Consider the following 19,759-nt stretch of genomic DNA (forward strand, 5'->3'; position numbering starts at 1 on the left):
ACTAACTGGATCAATTAAGTCGAGCAGCTTTTCATTTAGTTTAAGACCTGCAGTGCCAGGTAGACTGAAGGAGGCTGAAGTGCAGCTGTACACTCACTGTTGACTGGAGTTCAGATTATTTAGACAAACAGACCCCTCCCCCAATATGGCATATGGACTAGTATAGAAGCATCACAGAGTCCATATGGTTAAAGTTGTTGCATGGAGTGATTTCTAACCATTGGATATTCTGCAGGCAATGAACGGATTACAAATTAAAGTGATGGTTAAATTTAAAATCAACTGATTTGCACTTTTTAATAGATTAAAGTATGCTCCTAATTAAATCATATGTAGCATAAAATATAATTTATTTAATGTATTTCTCCTAAATTTCTTTGTGAAGAATTTACTCTTAAGAGAGAACTTAATATTTATGCTGGAAAAACTGAACAACAAAGCACGAAAACTCTTATTTGTATGAGAAATTGAATGGCTTGATGTCATAGATCTTGCCGCAACTTTTTAAATGTACCCTGGTGACTTTTATATTGGTAGAAAGTGGCCTTTCCTAGTTATTATGAGTCACCTATTTTTCCAAGAGTTTTTCTTCTGTGCTGTTCTCTTAGCTATTGTTGTTTAGCTTGTGCTGTTTGCATGCTACCGAGAGTGGTGGAATAAAAAAGAGCAGTAAGAGAGTTTGTGTTCTTATTCTTGTATTGTGTTTAAACACCCAAGAAGTTCCTTAAAACATTATGAAATGTGGCAAAATGAAGTATTGTATTCTTGTCGTCTTGTCATACTTTCCTTGTGCTTAGAGAGCCTATTTTCACAGTTTGTAGTAAAGGTACCTACAAGCACATGTACAGTAGCTGAAGGGTAATGTAGTGTAATTCTGTCGAAGGCTGTATCTTGAATTAAATAATTTCTTGACCTATTATCTGATGGGATTGGTTGTTTTGTACAGTACCTCCTTAAGAGTGTATTTGAGCAAAGAGCACCTCAGTTCCTTAAGAACATTCCCTGTGATGAATCTGTGTTTCACTACAATTTATTTTCCAACTTGGTGGTCTCTGGAAGTGTGCCTAATTAACTCAAGTTCAGATTCTGCCCAAACAGCATATACATTATTCTCAGGCTTTGATGTGGCTGAGTCCTTGTGATTTAAGTGTAGCTCCATCAAAAAAGTGGTCTGCTTTGTATGACAAAAAATGTAATGAGATGTGACTGCTGCTCAGTATCAGACATAATACCATGCCAGACTCTTTTAGAGATGTATCCAATTTATGTAGTTACAAGTTCAGTGACAGTTATTTTTTTTTCATTGTATTTCCAGTTCCAAAAGGTTGACATCTATATTTCAAGATGTCCACATCTAAGAGATGTGCATCTCTGTGACCTCCACAGTACCTGACAGGACAGTTAGTTCCAATGGAAGAAGCAGCATATCTCTCACTGATATTGCTGCCACCCTGCAGGAAAGTTAGAGGAGTTGTCAATTTGCCAAAAGCTGAACCCTGATTCATAACTAACACTCGTTGTGCAGTGTAGTAATCTGCCATTTCTCTGTTGATCACAGTCACCTGTACTGTGTTCAAGGGCCTACACTGGTGAAAAAATCATTTAGGATCCTCTTCCTCTTGTCTTAATATTTTGTATTAGGAAGAATACAGGGTCAACAATAGTGTTAATGAACATTGTTAAATATAGACTAATGCTCAAGAAACAGAAATACCTGTCTGAAGTGGTACTGTGAAATTTGCATTGCTTTCATACTAGCTCCTCACATCTGAGAAGCTGGAGCAGCTTGAGGGTGGCATGGGGGCTCAGTGGTTAGCTTTACTGACTCACAGAGCTGGGCCCTGTGTTCAGTTCCGGATCTGCAGTGCCGTCTTTCAGGAATTTGTAGGTTCTACCCATGTTTGCTTCAGCTGCTCTGGTTTCTTCCCATAGTCCAAAAACATATTGGTAGGCTAATTGACTTCTGGGAAAATTGACCCTGGTGTGAGTGCATGGGTGTCTTTCTTTCTGTGTGTCTGCCCTGCAGTGGGCTGGTGTACCCTGTCTGGGAATGCTGGGATAGGCTCTGTCTTACCCACAAACCTGATTTGCAAGAAGTAGTTAGAAAATGAATGAATGGATGGATGTTCTAACTGACACAGTACATAAAACCCTCATTTTGTCAGTTCAGGTTGTGTGTTAGAGATAGCTATACTAGCTCTGGTGTGTACCATATAAGTTTTGTTCACCAAAATTGATATGATCCTTTTCAAGAAGAACACCAGGCATCCCATCATAAGAAAAACAAATTATAACATGAGCTTTGAGGATTTGAACTTATCCCTTCTGGGAGTCTTTTGATGGCAAGTGACTGCAGTTAGACGAATTTGACCTTTGATGGAAAATGTACTTCTTGTGTGGGCACTGTGACTACACTCTTAAACTTCCCTTTTGTGCCTTTGACTTTTGTGGGACATAATCTGGATGCCTCCCTACAGAAATTGTTTTCATCTGCGAGTTATATTAGAATTAGTAGGTGCTGTGTGAATTAGGTGACCAAAAGCTAGCTTCACTCTTCAGTGTCCTTTGTCTTCCAAGTTCAAGTCTCCTCAGCACTAGTCTGTTACAACTGCTTTTAATTCCATGGTAAACTTAGGCCTTGTTGATAGGGATCAGAATGTTGGATGTGTTTGATTGTTATATGTTTCTTAGGTAGTTATGCAACATAAACAAGTTTTAGTGATTCCTTATAAATAGATTATGTAAAAGAAAGCCAGGATTCGAAGTGTATACGTAGTAGTATATGAGAAATGATTTAAAGTCTACTTATTTGACTGTTTTTGGGATTTTATTAATTGCGAGAAGTGAAGTTTCTACCTTATGCTTGTATGCTGTCGGAGGTCTCCAATTTTAAGAATTCAGGAGTTGAAGTTCCGATTATGTTAGAATGATGGGGCTTCTTATGCTTTAAAAAGTTAATTCCATGCTGTAAAGTGTTGGTCCTTTGCTGCCAACACATTGACACAGCTTCCTACTCAAAAATCTCAAACTGTTCTCTAGTATAAATGTTTTTTTTAAATTTAATGTTGAACATTTGACATTAAAGTAACATCCTGAGCTTCTTACAGTCGCATTGACTTTGGTCAATGGATATGGATCTATTTTGAGAAACAGGATGGCCATAGCAATGAAGTGATCTGCCCTCGGCAATGTTGTCTGGTGATGAACAGTATAGTGTAGTCAAGCCTGCTATCAAGCAAGGTATCAAATAACAGCAATCAATGCATGATAAAACATTCCATTTCTTTAAAAGGGTGTTATTTCTGGTTGTGGCATCTCTGGTTGGAACTATCTGTAAGTGATGCTATCCTTGAATCAGACTATATCTTGTGATTCCAGTTCTGAGAATAATATCCTTACTTAGTGCATCTCTCCTTCTGTCAGTAGCTATCTGAAATGAAACCCATCCCTTGTTCCTTGGGCCCTATTCTCATGCCCTGCTGTTCATTGTCAGGAGTGGTATCAATGAATCATTAAGCTCTGGAATTGTTCCTTCAACCCTCGGGCTTGTAGTTATTACCCCCTAAGGTAACTTAGGTATTAGGTAACTAGTATTTTGTGACAAATATTCTTAGAATGTGGTTACAAACTTACCTTCAAATCAGATGTGTGAGCCTTTTCAGTCTGGGTTCAGATCTCTGCATAGTACAGAACCATTTATTTGGGGTTAAGCATTACCTATAAGTAACTGATGACTTATCTTTTTTTGTTTGCTCTAGTCCTGCTGATAGAATATTTTAAATCAGTTGTTCCTTTTCAACAATGTGGTCATATCAGGTGTTCCGCAATGGTCCGTTCTTGGTCTGATTATGTTTAGTATCTGTATGTTATCATTGCGTCATATTCTTCTGTGGTATGGCATTGCCTTTTATTTCTGTGTTAATGACGCTCAAAATTTGTTTTGAGATGTGAATTCTGACAAGCCCATCTATATTTATCTACTCTCTTTATGAACTCCTTTTTTTTGCTGTTTATGGTCCTGGAATCAGTCCAGGTTCCAAGATGAAGAACTTTTTACCCAAACCTTAGATTTAAATCTCATGTTTGTATTTTTCCTAGCTTTGTTATATTGAGTTTAAATTTATTCAACTCTTCCATCTTTTCTCTTTTCCAGGCTATATGTATGTGTATCCGAACCTGCTCTTAAGATGTAGTGGATCCAGAGCTCCCTTGCTTGTATTGGAACTTACTATGCATGAACATGTATTACAATGCATGAACATGTATTACCTGTTTTGTTTCCTTGCATTGGCTCCTTGTGGATTGCAGAATAAGGTTCTGATTAGTGCTGCTCACCTTTAAGGGCTTGAACAGTTTAGCTCCTGACTAAAACAGTGCACTGTTAACACCCTTTAAACCTGTTTATTTGGACTCTGGCCTTCTTTAGGTTCCCAATAAGAGTATTTAACAGTGGGTGTCCATGTTTTCTGTTCTGTTGCTAAAAGGCTGTGGAAAGTTTTCCCACCCCATATCAGGTCTTGTAAGTCAGTCAGTACAACTTTTTAAGCTCTAAATTGTTTTTAATAAACAGTTAATGTGTGGATACCTGTTTTTTATTTTGATTGATTCTACAGTGCCTCATGATAATGTGCCATGAATGGTGCTATAGAGAATAAAGGTTATTATTCTTAAGAAACATGCCAACATTAACATGCAAGTTTCATTTTAGCATCTTAATTTTCCATTATAGTGTCAGGGGTTCAACAGTTATTTACTTTGTGTATTTCTCAATGTTCTCACATTGATATATATTACAAAAATGCAAAAGTAAAAATCAATCCCCTCAAAAATTGTCTGAAATTGATGATCCTTTGTTTTTTCTCCCTTGTGACTATGCTCTACTTTTTACTTTGTCTAAAGCAGTACATTGAGTGAAAAGCAAGTCATGCTGTGCTGCTGTTTGTAAGATGGGATGAGCCAAGAATAATAGGGTGCAGCCTCTTTATTTTACTGTTATGAAAATCACCATCAAGACCTTTAATTTCTGGAAGGAGAACATTGTTCATCACAGCAGTGTTTCAACCTACTTGCCTGATTACGAAGTGATCTACCTGAGATCCTGGTACATGGCTTCAGAGATCTGATGAGATCAGGCTACTAGGTCCCTGCTTCTGATGTCACTCCTTAGCCTGGTCAGTACTGGGATGGGAGTTTTCTTCTGTAAGTGGTATTGGTGGACCGCTAAGTGTCTTCTCTCTGAGCAAGAGTTTTTGAGCCAGTGACTTGGTATCGTGAGAGTTGCCTTCCTTCAGATGAAGCATTTATGGTATCTTAATCCTTTATTTAACCAGATAAGTCAATTTTAAACATTTTATCATTTGTACAGCTGGGCCACCTACATTTGTATAGCAGGGCATTTGCTGGTACAATTAGAGTGAAGAGTCTGCTTCACCTTGCTCAAGGGTACAACAGCAGTGTCCCATCTGGAATCTGAACACACTGCCCTCCAGGTGGACCACTACTCCACTCTGCTACATAAAACCAAGGTTCTGCCCACTTAAACCAAGGTTCTTACTTCAGTGCTTGGTCACTGAAGATCATATGGCACTGTTGGAATGACACTGATATCTTGGCTAAATTGCAGTCTGGAATTGAACATCTGATCGATTCACTTTTTTCAGTTGGTGAAGCAGTTTCTTACTTCCTCACCTGATGTGCTGTATTACATGGCCGAGGGGCTGCTGGGCCCCGATAGCTGCCATGCGTCCCTCAGATGGTGCTGTATTTCAGAGGTGGCTGAAAGGCGTCTTCTCCTGTATGTGACTTTAGGATCCTTTGGGATGAAAAGTGCTACAGTATATAAGTGCAATACATTATAATTCTCTCATTCTCACTTATGGCAGGGGGCTTGCCAGCACTGTCTTTTTGTTAAAGCAGTATGTTCATATTCAGAAAACTAGGTTATTCTTGTTGCATTACATTTCAAAATAGCTGTACAGTGACTATTAGGGGAATCCTTGCCTGATTGTGTTAACTGTTACCCCGTGCTCATACAGTTCTTGATTGTATTGTACCATATCAATTGTTTTCTGAAGAAAATAGAGACAGTGGAACCTAATGGTATAACTGTGTTGGTGGTATAGTTGCTTTAAGTAATGGTGGTGTAGTTGCTGATTTACCCCTGAATCATTCTGCTAATGTTACCTACAAGTTTTTCCTTTATAATGTTTGAGGATGCCAAATTCATAGTTAATTTGATCATTAATATTTATGCAAGTAATTTATACTGGCGCAGCTGAGAAATACATATTCCATCTAATGGCAGTTTACATGCTACAGTATTTGTTAGACCATATCATAATGTAAGCATGTTGACCTTTAGTCTACTACTATACTGTATGACCTTCACAGCGAAAATGTGTAAAATCGGTGGAAACATGATTTAATTTGGATTGTCAAAACATAGTTTATTATTCTTATTGATCCTGAAACATGAATTGAAAAAAACAGCCATAACGAAAAGGATTTCATTTCATACGTACGTATGTCTGTTTTATGCAACTCCTGTTGTCATAAAAAAGTTTAAGGAGAACTTTGAAAATGTTTTAAGGGGAAAGTGGTCACTAAATCATTGTGGGTTGCCCTGGTTCCATTGGAGAGACTTTCATTCATAAGCCAGCAGCCATATCACTCTGCAACTCACAACTGGCAACCCACTGAAGCTCAGCAGGTGTGAGCCTGGTCAGTACCTAGATGGGAGACCTCCTGGGAAAAACTGAGGTTGCTGCTGGAAGAGGTGTTAGTGGGGCCAGCAGGGGGCGCTCCCCCTGAGGTCCATGTGGGTCCTAATGCCCCAGTATAGTGACGGGGACAATACCGTAAACAGGCGCTGTCCTTCGGATGAGAGGTAAAGCCAAGGTCCTGACTCTCTGTGGTCATTAAAAATCCCAGGGCATTTCTCAAAAGGGGAGGGGTGTAACCCCGGCATCCTGGCCAAATTTCCCATTGCCCCTTACCAATCATGGCCTCCTAATAATCCCCATCTCTGAACTGGCTTCATTACTCTGCTCTCCTCCCCACTGATAGCTGATGTGTGGTGAGCGTTCTGGTGCACTATGGCTGCCGTCGCATCATCCAGGTGGGGCTGCACATTGGTGGTGGTGGAGGGGAGTCCCCGTTACATGTAAAGCGCTTTGAGTGGAGTGTCCAGAAAAGCGCTATATAAGTGTAAGCTATTATTATTATTATTATTATTATTATTATAAGTTGAAGAGACAAAAAATCCTCTTGCCATTGATAAACTGTATGTTTACTGTCTTTGCCAGTTAAAGATTCAAAGTCTTGTTACTACAGTATACTTCTATTGTCACTCTTGACAATAGCAGACCATCGCTGGTCTAATACAGTACATAGCAACAAAAGTTGTGCTTTATTTGACAACAGCATGATCAATAGCTGGCACAGTTGCTCAAAGATTTATATTCCAGTTTTCACATATTGGTATTTTTGATTTATGCTGTCTTCTGGGACCACTACTGTCCAATGAACAGTTTTTCATGTGCAGACTTCTCAGCGTTTAGAAACCCCAACAGAGTTTATTAGCTTTGTAACATTCAGAAATAGATATTTCTGCATCCCAGAAGAAATGGCATCAGTCATTGTCCTTAAAGATTCTGTAGTCTTGCAGGTCAGCTTTGTTATTCTGAATTTTATTTCCTGACTTGTAAGCACCAATCCTGCTGTTTAATGAAATTTGTAATGTTTGTTTAATTACCTTCAGCTTGACCTAAAGCATTCAGCTTTAATCACTGTTTAATACTGTGGGTGGTAGAGTTTGTCTGCAACTAGTTTGCCAGGTAAGTAAGACTAGGCTGTATGTGTTTCATGAATTAGTTTGTGGCTAGGAAAGCAACATATCAGGGCATAAAGACAGATCTAGGCAGAGGTGAACATTGATCCTTAAGTCACACTTTTGGGTAAACATCCAAGGACATGATTTTTTTTCTTTAATCCACAGGTTCTACCTTTTGAAACAGTGCTTTGTCCACACTGAATTTGCACAGGCTACGTTTCAGCATGTCTCTACCCTGGAATTTAACTGTATCCCATCTTACTCTACGCAGCCTGGGAAGTGTACTTCACACAGCCACTGATTTAGTATGGAGAAATACAGTTTGACCTGTTTGGGTTATTAAGGAACAGTTCCTCTTCAGGCTTTAAAGCAAAACCTTATCAGACCCCTGGCCAACAACCTTTCACACCTGAAATAAAGTACTTCATTAATTATAATTTTCTACCTAAACCTTCACAGGCTGAAAGGGTGAACTGTAGTTGAGTCAGTCTGAGTGAAATTCCCTTAGGAGATCTTTCTGGCTGTAGTTAAGAGACTATAAATATGCTTTATATGAAAGAATTTATTTCAATGCCAGATTATTGTTTAAGAAAAAAATGTTAAATATTCAGTAACACATGACTTTAAACTTAAATAGGGCCTATTATCTTGAAGTATACAGTATACCAAATTACCTCAATCCTCAAGCTAGAGAGCAAGATGTTTTCTGTTTGCTTTGATTTATTTGGATTCTGACAAATCATGCACATTTAATCACATATTTTAAAAATTGGCTTTTAAAAGGATAATACCTCTATTATAACCAACAGAGAACCTGCAGGATAGGTTAAACATTTAGGTTTATTCTTAACAACGCCAGTGCCACATGATTGTGTGAAATCCATCACACTGATGTAAAATGGGGATTTGTCTTTCTCTGTAACAGCATGCTTTCTTAAGTAAAGTACAGAAATATAAGTAAAAATGCAAGACAGATGTCCTGATGTACTCAAAGTTCTGAAAAATAATAGGGTGATTTCTAGAAGTATGGTTCATGACTGCTGAAGAATGGCCCAACAGAGAAGGAATATTCTCCTTACCACCTGGTTTACAGCTGTTCATTACAACTGAGTTGGATGAAAAAATACCCTTTAAAATTCCAGTTGGTAGCATGGTATTCCTACATTATTAAAAAAATAAATGTAAATTTATGTGAAAAAATTTACTGACATTTTTGCAGCCCCTTAAAATTTAGTGGTCATAAGTTCAGCCAGTGTGGGTTACAACAATTAGCAAACGTAACTAAACCTCTCCATGTTAATAGTCATACTTGGGTGACCGTGACATACTTGATATGCAGTGCTGAGAGTGCCAGCTGGTAGGTAGCTCTGCTAGTCCTTTATGAAAGAACTTTCTCTTTTCACATTGCAGGCAACATTATCCAGGTACCTCCTATGTACTTGGATAATTCCAATCCCAGGAAGCGGATTAATACAGATAAGTGTCATGCATAACATCTGGCTTTAATGCATCTCTCCTGTATTTTACCTCCAAGCTAAAAATGGTCAAGTGTTCTATAGCTGTGAAGGACTGAAGCCCAGATGTCTTCACGTATTAAATGAAAAGAGTAAACCTATGCTACTAGTTCACATAAAAAAACAAATTAAAAATCTAAAAAAGCAATATGCATGCCTTGATCTTTTTAATTTCTATCCTAGCATCTTCAATTTGCTGGAGGCAACTTGGTAAGCAATCTCAGAACATGAATAATCAAACTTTAGGCAGGGTGCTTTTATTTCAGTGAGCAGATGTTGGTCATTGTGCAACAGCGTTGGTAAAACTGACAAATAACACTTGCACATAGTACGCTATACTATCTTAAGTCAGTGGATGCATCTGGTTTAGTACTTCAGACATTGGACTTAACATTCAACCCTGTACAATACAAATATGGTAATGAATTTTTCATGACCATGTGAAATGCCTGTCAGTAATAAATCAGAAGCTCTCTAACTTAGTCTTGGGTCTCGTGAAGATGACAGGTCTTTTTCTTTTATTGTCTGTAACACATGCCAAATATTTTTATTAACCGTTCTACATTTTTTTACTATTCATTCCTCTCTAAATCTGCTGAAGTGTGGTGATAACGTCTGTGCCAGTGTCCCATGTCTGGTCTATCCCACTTTAATGAAAGTAAAGTTATTTGTTCTGGAGAGCTAAAGGAATTAAAACCTCATAAATTTTATTCAGCAGCACAAGAACACTCCATATAATAATATAAAGGTATCTTAATTCTCTGTAAAACTTTCTGTATATAGTATGTGCAATTATAGACAAACACATTTTGCTCTCTTGCAAACATAATGATGCTACCGCTTTGTCAATGGTGATTAGCAATCAGTGCAGCAACTCTTAGTCATGGATTAGCAGGTAGCAATTAACAGTTTTCCGAGTAGCTGGTAGCATAATAAGAAGGTGTAATTGACTTTCTGTTGTGCATTCAAATGGTGGAAAGGTGCAAGTAATTTTTTATAGCTTCAAGACAGATTTGTGTGCTTTGGAGGAGCTGTACGCCTCATTTTATACAAACTCATTCCTTACAAAAGAAGCAGTCATTAAATAGCAGCAGAGATATGTTCTCTTTATCAAAGAGTGATTGTTGAACTTCTGTCTGTTCCAAAGAGTGCCTGCTATGTAAGACATTTCTTAATTTTGAGATTAGAATGTTCTGACCTGCAGCTATGAGTATTAAGAATTTCAATAAGATTTTATTTTCTTTGATAAGAAAACCATTTGTCCTTCTGTTATGCATTTTTTTCAGTCAATCGTATAGCTATGCCTTATAGTCTAGAAGCAGAACAGGCATTCAGCCATGCAGAGCTGGTTTTTAATAACATTACTATAGTAGGGGATAATCAGACATTTATTGGTCTCTCTAAGCTTTCATTTCATTTTGACCACTTGAGTAGGTAATATGTTTATGTATATTTTAGACATAATTCATTATTTAGACATTCTGTTTAAAGGAAACTGAGCCTTGTAACCATCTGAGTGGAATAGCAGTTAGAACACTGGACTTGTAGCTGGAAGGTAGCAAATTCATATCATAGGTAGAATACTGTTTATGAACTTGAACAGGGTCCTTCATTCATTGGTAAATTGTCCAACAAAAATGTCAGCCAAATAATAGTAATGATAATTTGATGTCTTCTGGAACAAGAAATGAACACTCATTATTATTTACTTGGTAAATTAATAAACACATTTTTGCATTTGTTTAATTTCTGTTTAACCATTAGACTGACTTTAGAAACACAATGACTTATAAAACCTAATGGTATGAGTCTGGTTGGGATCAGGGTTAGCCATATTTGCAGCAATAGAAAAACAGGATACCACTAGCCTTGATACATATTAGTTGAGTGTTCATGGAATCAAGCACTTTATGAACGTCTTCATCAGTTGTTGGAACACCTATAAAAATATCTAAAGCTCTATATCCAATACCTAATTAGAACACTTATAAAAATATCTAAAGCTTTATATTATTGATTCCCTCTGGAGAGTCTGTTTTTGGGGGACAAAAGCTGTTGGAACCCACCTTGTTTGTTTCCAGGTTTTGAAAGTCTCTATTAAGTTATGCCTCAACAGTTAGTGAAGCTGAAAAGATTGAATTCATTCCATATCTGCTTGTGTTTCTTTCATTTTCAAGTTATCTGTGCTTTTCCTTGCCCAGAATTGAGAACAGTGTTCTAGCTGTGGTCTGCCCCTAGCAGGGTACATCTTCACTGCAATCTGTCAGTTGACTGTCATCCTTCTGCCATTCTCAACTGCTGCTCTGCCTTCCCTTGATGAATCCACTGCAGCTAGATGTGTTCCTTTTAAGCTTCCATGTGGTGGTGTCCCATATACTTTATAATCTTAAACATTCTAATGTTATGTTAATGTTAATTTTTTTTGTAATTTTACATTACTAAATACCCTACTAATTTTACATTTATTTTGCAGCAGGACATAGAATCCATATGTCTGTATCTATATTATAGATATGAAATATCTCCTGACATGGTTATCTGCATTCATATTATTTACGAATTAAACAAGTGCTGTATACCAATACCATTTACAGACAAGTTGTTTGTTCAGTCTTGAATTGCTGAACCGAAGATACATAACCACTATCTACAAATGGTGGATGTACCTTAGGTCTTTCATTATCCTTGGAAATGACTTGCCAGTGATTGTGTGAGGTGACCAGGAAAGAAAAGCTTGTGAACTTTGAATTATGTGTCTGTTTAGAGCTAGGAGATGTTTACAGGACATATTGCTGGAACCAGCAGGAGCTGTGAGGCAAAGGAAACCAAACTGTTAATCCCCTGACTTACAGCACTCGGTGATGATAGCTGAGCTACGCTCTCGTTAGAGTTAGGATGGAAATAAAATCTCTGATTTCTACTGGTCTGCGGGAAAATGATAAGAGACTTGTAAGGATGTTATATAGTACAGTGTGGAATACAAGGGTTTTCCTAACAATTTTGTTAACAAGGTTTGCACTGCTAGCAGTAAAGCCATATACTGTAACTGTACTGTAACACAAGTCCCATGATGCCTAAAAATGCAGGTTACTGTTAGTTACACAGAAACTTAGATAAGATTTATATTAGTGTTGTTACTTTACTAAACTTAACCTGAGACCATAACAGTTTTCTAGGCTTTTGATTTGAACTCTTCTAGAATTTAGTTTCAGTTTGAGTTATGGACTTCTTTTGATAGATACCTTTTATTTTCTCTAATTAAAGTGTATTTGCATTTGTTAGCTTTGAATGCGCAGGTGTGCAAACACCAAACAACAAAATGTGTGAAATGAAGACATCTATACTTGAAGTATAGATCCTACACAATTTCTGTAGTATTGCCTTCTACTGTATGTGTAGTATTCACAACCTGTGGATTAGACAAAGAACATAAAAACCTACCGTATGAGAGGGCAATGAATGAAGGTAATTCATCCAGGGGGTTTGAACAGGCATTTAAAGCAAGAACAGCCCCCTCTCTGAATCATCTTACCTCCTTCTATTGTAACACACATTGCAATGATGTGTATAGCAGAGCACCTCCTATAGTGGTCCTTCACATTTTATTATAAAAAATGATGGAAAGTTTAAAAATGATGTCATGGCCTGTTTTATGGAACAGTAAGAAAAAGAAAATTGAAAATGAATGGGGAAAATAGTATTCAAAGACCCAACATGTAAGCTTGGGGTGGGTATTGTTTCACATCTGAATTAGGAGTAAGGTCTGTGTGCAAGGTTGCTTGATGGCAGTTTCATGGTTGATGCCACTGTCCTCTGCTTTGAAACTCCAGGTTGAGCCTTTCTCTGCAGAGTTGAGTAAGTGCATATTAACATTTACATTCCCTGTAGCTGTCCACTGTGAAGTGTGACAGTGAATAAAATTTGCCCAAAGGCAGGGAATCTCTGGAGGGCAATTTGTGTTTAGCCCCCAGCCAATGCTGATTTTTCTTAGTGTTTAATTTCAAGCTCTCAGTAAAAAGAGCTGTATGCCTGTAAAGGATTGTGCTGTTTGAAAATGAATATGTGGCAAAGTTGAGACTATTTTAACTTTTTTTCCCCATTTTTTCCTCATTTGTAGGTTCATGTAAGCCATGGAATACTTTTGACTACATCTTAAACCTTAAATCAACCCATTCTGTTTCATTCTGAAGTGAAGAGAAAAAGGAACATTTTTTTTTCAGCTAAGGCATCCTGCCCGTCCAAGACATTTCAGCTTGTAAAATTATTTGAAAACAGCCCTGAAACTTTTTTTAAATCCCAAAGCGCCTTTTCCAACTTTTGTGCATCTCAATGTGGTTGCACAAATCAGAAACTTTAATAGTAATTGTTTATCAAATATGAACACCTGGGACCTGTCAGCCACACTGTCAAAATAAGCTAGAAGTGACTCTCGAAAACAAATCCTCCGTTTTTAAACGTTGTCAGGCCCTTTTCAGACGTTATTGGTCCCAGCCCTTAGTTGGCCGCCATGTATGGCAGTGCCCGCTCAGTTGGCAAAATGGATGCCAGCAGCAGTGGTAGCAGCCAGAGCCCAGGGCGCTCGCCGCGACTGCCTCGCTCCCCGAGACTGGGCCACCGGCGGACGAACAGCACTGGAGGGAGCTCGGGCAGCAGCGTGGGCGGGGGCAGTGGGAAGACCCTCTCCATGGAGAACATCCAGTCGCTCAACGCTGCCTACGCCACCTCGGGGCCGATGTACCTGAGCGACCACGAGAACGTGGGGGCCGACGTGCCCAAGAGCACCATGACGCTGGGCCGCTCGGGGGGGCGCCTGCCCTACGGGGTGCGAATGACGGCCATGGGCAGCAGCCCCAACATCGCCACCAGCAGCGGCGTGGCCAGCGACGCCATCGCCTTCGGGGACCACCACCTGCCGGCGGTCAGCATGGCCTCCACCGTGCCGCACTCGCTGCGCCAGGCCCGGGACAACACCATCATGGACCTGCAGGCCCAGCTGAAGGAGGTGCTGCGGGAGAACGAGCTGCTGCGCAAGGAGGTGGAGGTGAAGGAGAGCAAGCTGAGCTCCTCCATGAACAGCATCAAGACCTTCTGGAGCCCCGAGCTGAAGAAGGAGCGGGCCCTGCGCAAGGACGAGGTCTCCAAGATCACCGTGTGGAAGGAGCAGTACCGGGTTGTCCAGGAGGAGAGTCAGGTAGGGCTCAGGGGTGTTTTCCTTCCATTCCATGGATTTCCATGGAGATGTATAGGTTCACACACAGTGTTCTTCGAACCAGGAGTGTAGAGGAAATAAGATGGTGATTTGAAAACCACACAATGGCTTAGCTCAGTGGTTCTCAGTCCTTGTCCCGGAGTTCACCTGTCTGCTGGATTTAATTCCAGCTGGGCCCTTAATCACTATTGCTAATTGGTGCCTGTAAACTGATGTGCTTGCTGGTTTAGACTTTTTTTCTACACCCTGTCCTTGGCTTCAGAAATACCCAAGTTAAAGTGTATTATTTCCAGCAGCGTCTGCACACAGTACTTTCTGCTACCTCCTTTCAACTCACTCTTAACAGGTTATAATTGGCGATTGTCAAGGGTGGGAGTGACACTGCGCTCAGTTTGCACACCTCAATGAAGGCTTGAAACTCGCTTATCAGCACAGGGTTCTTGTCAATTCCTAATCTCATTTAGCTTTTTCAGAGCTGAGATCAGATTTTAAAAACAGCGTCAAAAGACAGAAAACACAAGGGATACAGTACCTAGCACCAGGACTGAGTGACAGTGTACAAGAGTATTTTTTTTCAACCTAGGATTGAGTACAATAAAAAAAGACTAAACAGGCAAGCACATCAGTTTGGGGTGGTAATTATCAGTGGTGATTAAAGGTTCAGGGGTAACACGAAAACAACAGAGACAGAGACAGAGACATTTCAGAACCAAGACTGAGAACTACTGGTCTGTTATGACTTCATCTGGAGTACAGCATGCAGTTCTGGTCTGTACATTAAAAAAGGACAAAGAAGCATTAGAGAAAATTTTAGGAAGAGCAGCAAGACTGATCCCTAGACTGAAGGGGATGTGTTATAAGAAAAGGCTGAAGAAACTGAGATCTTTTCAATCTCAAGTAAAACATTTCTGAAGGGGAGACTTGATTCAGGTCTTCAGTTTTTAATGGAAATTGGTAACGTTGTTCCGATTAGATATTGCAAGTTGAGTTTGATGAGCAAAATGCAGGGACATTTATATTACAAATTAATTTATTTCAGTCTTACAGAATGTGTAAGGTTTTATCAATGCTTTGATAGAATTGTCGGAATATCTTGTGGCAGTGAAGATGATCAAATCAAGGCTTGATGCTGTTAAGAAATTATGTAGCACAAACAAAAAAATACTTATTAATGGGTTGAATAGCCCTAAAAAATCCTAAGATTTGGTAGTGTCATAAGAGCATTAAGTGTTGCAAACATGAGAAGAGCCTTTGATATTATTGCTGACTATAGCTGCTACAAGATAATTGGTCACTGAAGACAAAGGTTTCTTTTCTCTCATATTGTTAGGAAAAACACTGAGGTCACCTGTTTGGATCCTTCCAATGTTAGAAAATATATTCTAATGTAGTACAATACTGTTTTTTAATAAATCTTTGTTTATTAGATAAAACATTTTTAAAATTTAAATCCCTTAATTTAACCTGATTTAGTTTTAATTGCAAAATTGACCTTTTGAATTAACTGCATCTAAATATCAATACGTGCCTGTTTTTTACAGGTTAAAATTGATTGAAATTGATATAAAATTGGGAATCTTTATTTCTTTTAATTAGAAATGGAAATTAGTTTCTACTTGAAATCATTCTCTCATCAAAAGTTTTTGTCAGCCACATATCCTATTTAGTTTTCTGGTGAAAGTAGTCAGAGGCATGCCTTGGAATAAAAGAAATCCCACATAGAAATTCTAATCTTAACGCTAATGATAGTAACACCTGCATATTGGGTATATTCCTTGGTAACTCATTAGGTGAAGCTTTAACGACATTTTGACTGAATGTTTGTTTCACAACTTTATACCAAACAATCCAGAGCTTCTAGTGTCTCCCCCCCATGGTTTTTCTGAAATTGTTTGTTTCTGATTGTACTATAAATCATGGCAAAGTGATCTCCTTCTGAAAAGCTGTAATGGAAAAGCAGGCCTTTTCAGAAACCCCGCTGAGGTCTGGGTTTCTGCCTGTACTGTTCAGCATTGTTCAATGGTAAATGGTACTGCATTCAGATTTGAAGAGAAATGGTTTGGTTGCATGCCATGTTGTCACAGCTTTAATGTTGCATTTTACTTCACACAATTTTACATTAATGATGGTTATCTTTCCACTGTCAAATATGCATTTCCTTCTGATTTTGCTAGCACATGAGCAGTGTTTTAATTAAAGTTAATGTGGGTATGTGTAGCTGATGGCCTACCACAGGCCTAGTCTTGCAATATCTGAATGGTGTCTAAGGGAGCCCCTGGAGAACTTCTAAAAGAGGCAGGCTTTTCTCTGAACTCCCTCACTGGAGGGGAGATCCTTCATTTCATTTTCACTAGAACGATAGCTGATGCCTTTGTTTTATCACAAGCTTTGTGGGAAATGGAGGAACACCTAGTTGTAGTTTTATTTCAAAGAAGCAGGAAAAAAATAAATATTGGAAAAAGGCAAATCTTTTCAAAGTGTACAGGTTTTCAAAACGACAGTATCAGGCTTAAGCATCCCAGGTCTGTAATTGACATAGTTTTCTACGTATATTATAGAAATATTGTGAATACAAAGTAATATTACTGATACTCTATTAATATGAGTAAAGATCAAGAAAAAGTAACATAAGAAAATATTTTAGAAGTCACTGCAAACACTAAATGCCTAATGCATGTTTCTTCTTGTAATGTGTCAATGCCCTGGAATTAAAAAGCCTTCAAATATTCCACATACACAGAGAGACTTTTATTGAAATGCACACCATCAGACATAGATTTACTTTTCTTAACCACTGGTACTTTGTTGGAGAGTCATGGAAAACAAGCCTTACCTGAAAGACACACTGGACCGTTGACGTATTTGTACAAGAAATGCTAATACAGACCGAAAAACATCCCATTTAGAATGCAAATTGATGTCATTTGTAGTTATGATTTCCTTCCCTAAAGCCACTATGATTAAAATGGATTATATGAATGTTAGGTATTCAGGTCTGAGTTTCATCCAAATGAATCGGGCCTGTTTAAATTTGCTTCATTGTGAATTTTGTGGCAGATGAAGAAAAGGGAATGAAATGCAGCCCACTACAAGCCAAGTCTGAAACAGTTTTTATTCTTAAATTAGAAGAGGTGTCCCTCATAGTTCCTTTCACCAGCTCTGCTTTATTGCTACCTCTGTCAGTAACTGTCTTGTCCAATCGTGGGAATTTAAGCAACCCTGACAATGCAGAAGGATATGAAGTGAGAGAGGAAGAAACAGAAAAGGAAAACAATCCCTTGGAGGCCCAGAATGAAATGGATTCAATTGATGAAACAGACTATAAATCAAACATTTATAAGGCTTCCTGCTGAAGGTTTCTGCTCCCCTGGAAAGGGCGTCTAAGGTAGCGGCTTGTTCGGAGCTCCATGTAGCCTGTGGATTTATAAAGTGCTGTAAAAGCCGACTGACAAGGTAGGTGGCTGTCATGGCTTTTGAATTTTGTCCAACCCTGGCCTCAGTGGCTCTTGGAGTGAAGGTGCACAGGTTGTGTGCTCATTCTGAGAGAAACCAGGCATTCTTTTCTGAGGATTATGTGATAAAGCAGTCTCCTTCCTTACCTGTTCATTTAATATTTTTGGAGAGCACATACCTGGGTGTTGAAGCTGGCTGACTGAGAGAGGAGGGAAAACGGAGCTTGATGGAGGAATAGTTGTTGTTGCTGAGGATGTGTTCCTTCTGTATGCGTAGGAAGTACTGGCCTTTTCCTGTTTTTTCTGGGGCAGTACGTTACCATGTGCACCGAAGCCAAATATTTTTCCCTTCTAAATGGATTTGATTTTTGTGTCTAATATTTTATACTGTAGTTTCTTTCTTCACTGGGTACTACCCGCCCCAGTAGACTCGCCTTCGCCAGACGGTGAAGATTACCCTTGTGCTAAAAAAAAAATGGAATTATGACATTTTAAAACCCATTGTGAAAATATGAAACTGTAACTGTTTTCCCCTTTGAAAACAGAAACATATGAAGATAAATGCTAAATGTTTAAACACTGTGAATGTAAGTAAAAAGACTGATGTACTACATCAAAGTGGACACACTTGAACAGGATCTAGGTGAAAGAAGCCCTCAATATCAACAGGCGATAGACCCACTCCTCATTTCTAGAAAATGCCTACTGTACAATACTGTTGGCTGTTGTATGAGTTCTATGCTATTCGGAAAGAATTTATTCTCGAATACATGCTTACAGCTCTTGAGTTATGTTGTGGAAGTAGCATTTATACAGACCTCTCATACTTGCTGTGTGCCATTGTTTTATAGTATTGAGAGAATCATGCAGTACTTCATAAATATTGGCAAAACCCAGTGAGCACAGTTCAGAGTTTGTCACCCCAGGATCTCCTTTCATTGGTAGACTGCACCATATCGGGTCCATTCATTCTTTTTGACAACCCTTTTATTCATGCTGCATTCAAATACATCATACAGTTTGCATAGAACCTAGAAATCAAAGCATGTACAATGATAAAAAGATATACTGTACTGCAGCAAAGCATAGTACACATAGCAGTGCACATACAGTAGCAGCAAAGAGTACTCTTTGACCACCTATCATTTTGATTTAAGATCTGGGGGAGGACTAGCCAGATCTGTTCTGAATTATATTCGCTGATCCATCCATCTCCTAACTGCTTAGTATGATATAGGGTCACAGGGGAGCTGGAGCCTATTCCAGCTGGCAATGGGTGCAATCAGGATACACCCTGGACAGAATGCCAGTCTGTCGAGGGCAAACGGACACAAACCTGCACACACTCACACCAGGGCCAATTTTCCCAGAAGCCAGTTAACCTACCAGTATTTCGTTGGGCTGTGGAAGGAAACCAGAGCACCCAGAGGAAACACACATAAAACGCACACAAATACAGACTCCACTTAGGCAGCACCTTGGGTGTCTAGGACCCCAATACTCCCAAGCCAGCTGTGCTGACCACTGTGCCATCAAGAGTGATTTCCAGCCCTTGGTTATTTTATCCAGTGTTGTGAAAATGTTTAGATCTTGGAATTAGATCTAAAGGCATCAGCTAATAATGCAAATATGAGGTGAGATTTCCTGTTGGCAAATCTTTTGCACATGACTAAGGACTGAAGAACTCGTTCTTCACTTTCCCCACAGTCACTGATGATTCAGCTCCATCACACAGTTTATTACTACGTATGTA

At 38.9% G+C, this 19,759-nt stretch overlaps 1 protein-coding gene across 11 annotated transcripts in view; it reads left to right on the forward strand.

The window, feature by feature from the left end:
- erc1b (ELKS/RAB6-interacting/CAST family member 1b) overlaps window positions 1-19,759 on the forward strand; it is a 342,306-nt gene that overhangs the window by 11,343 nt on the left and 311,204 nt on the right. For all 11 annotated transcript variants that reach the window (XM_069192087.1, XM_069192086.1, XM_069192090.1 and 8 more), the window contains one exon: window positions 13,463-14,536. In XM_069192087.1, the coding sequence (XP_069048188.1) occupies window positions 13,853-14,536 (684 nt within the window). In that variant the 5' untranslated portion in view covers window positions 13,463-13,852. The remainder of the gene's footprint in view (window positions 1-13,462; window positions 14,537-19,759) is intronic.

This window comes from Lepisosteus oculatus, chromosome 7 (genome assembly GCF_040954835.1).
Source record: "Lepisosteus oculatus isolate fLepOcu1 chromosome 7, fLepOcu1.hap2, whole genome shotgun sequence".
NCBI classification, from domain to species: domain Eukaryota; kingdom Metazoa; phylum Chordata; class Actinopteri; order Semionotiformes; family Lepisosteidae; genus Lepisosteus; species Lepisosteus oculatus.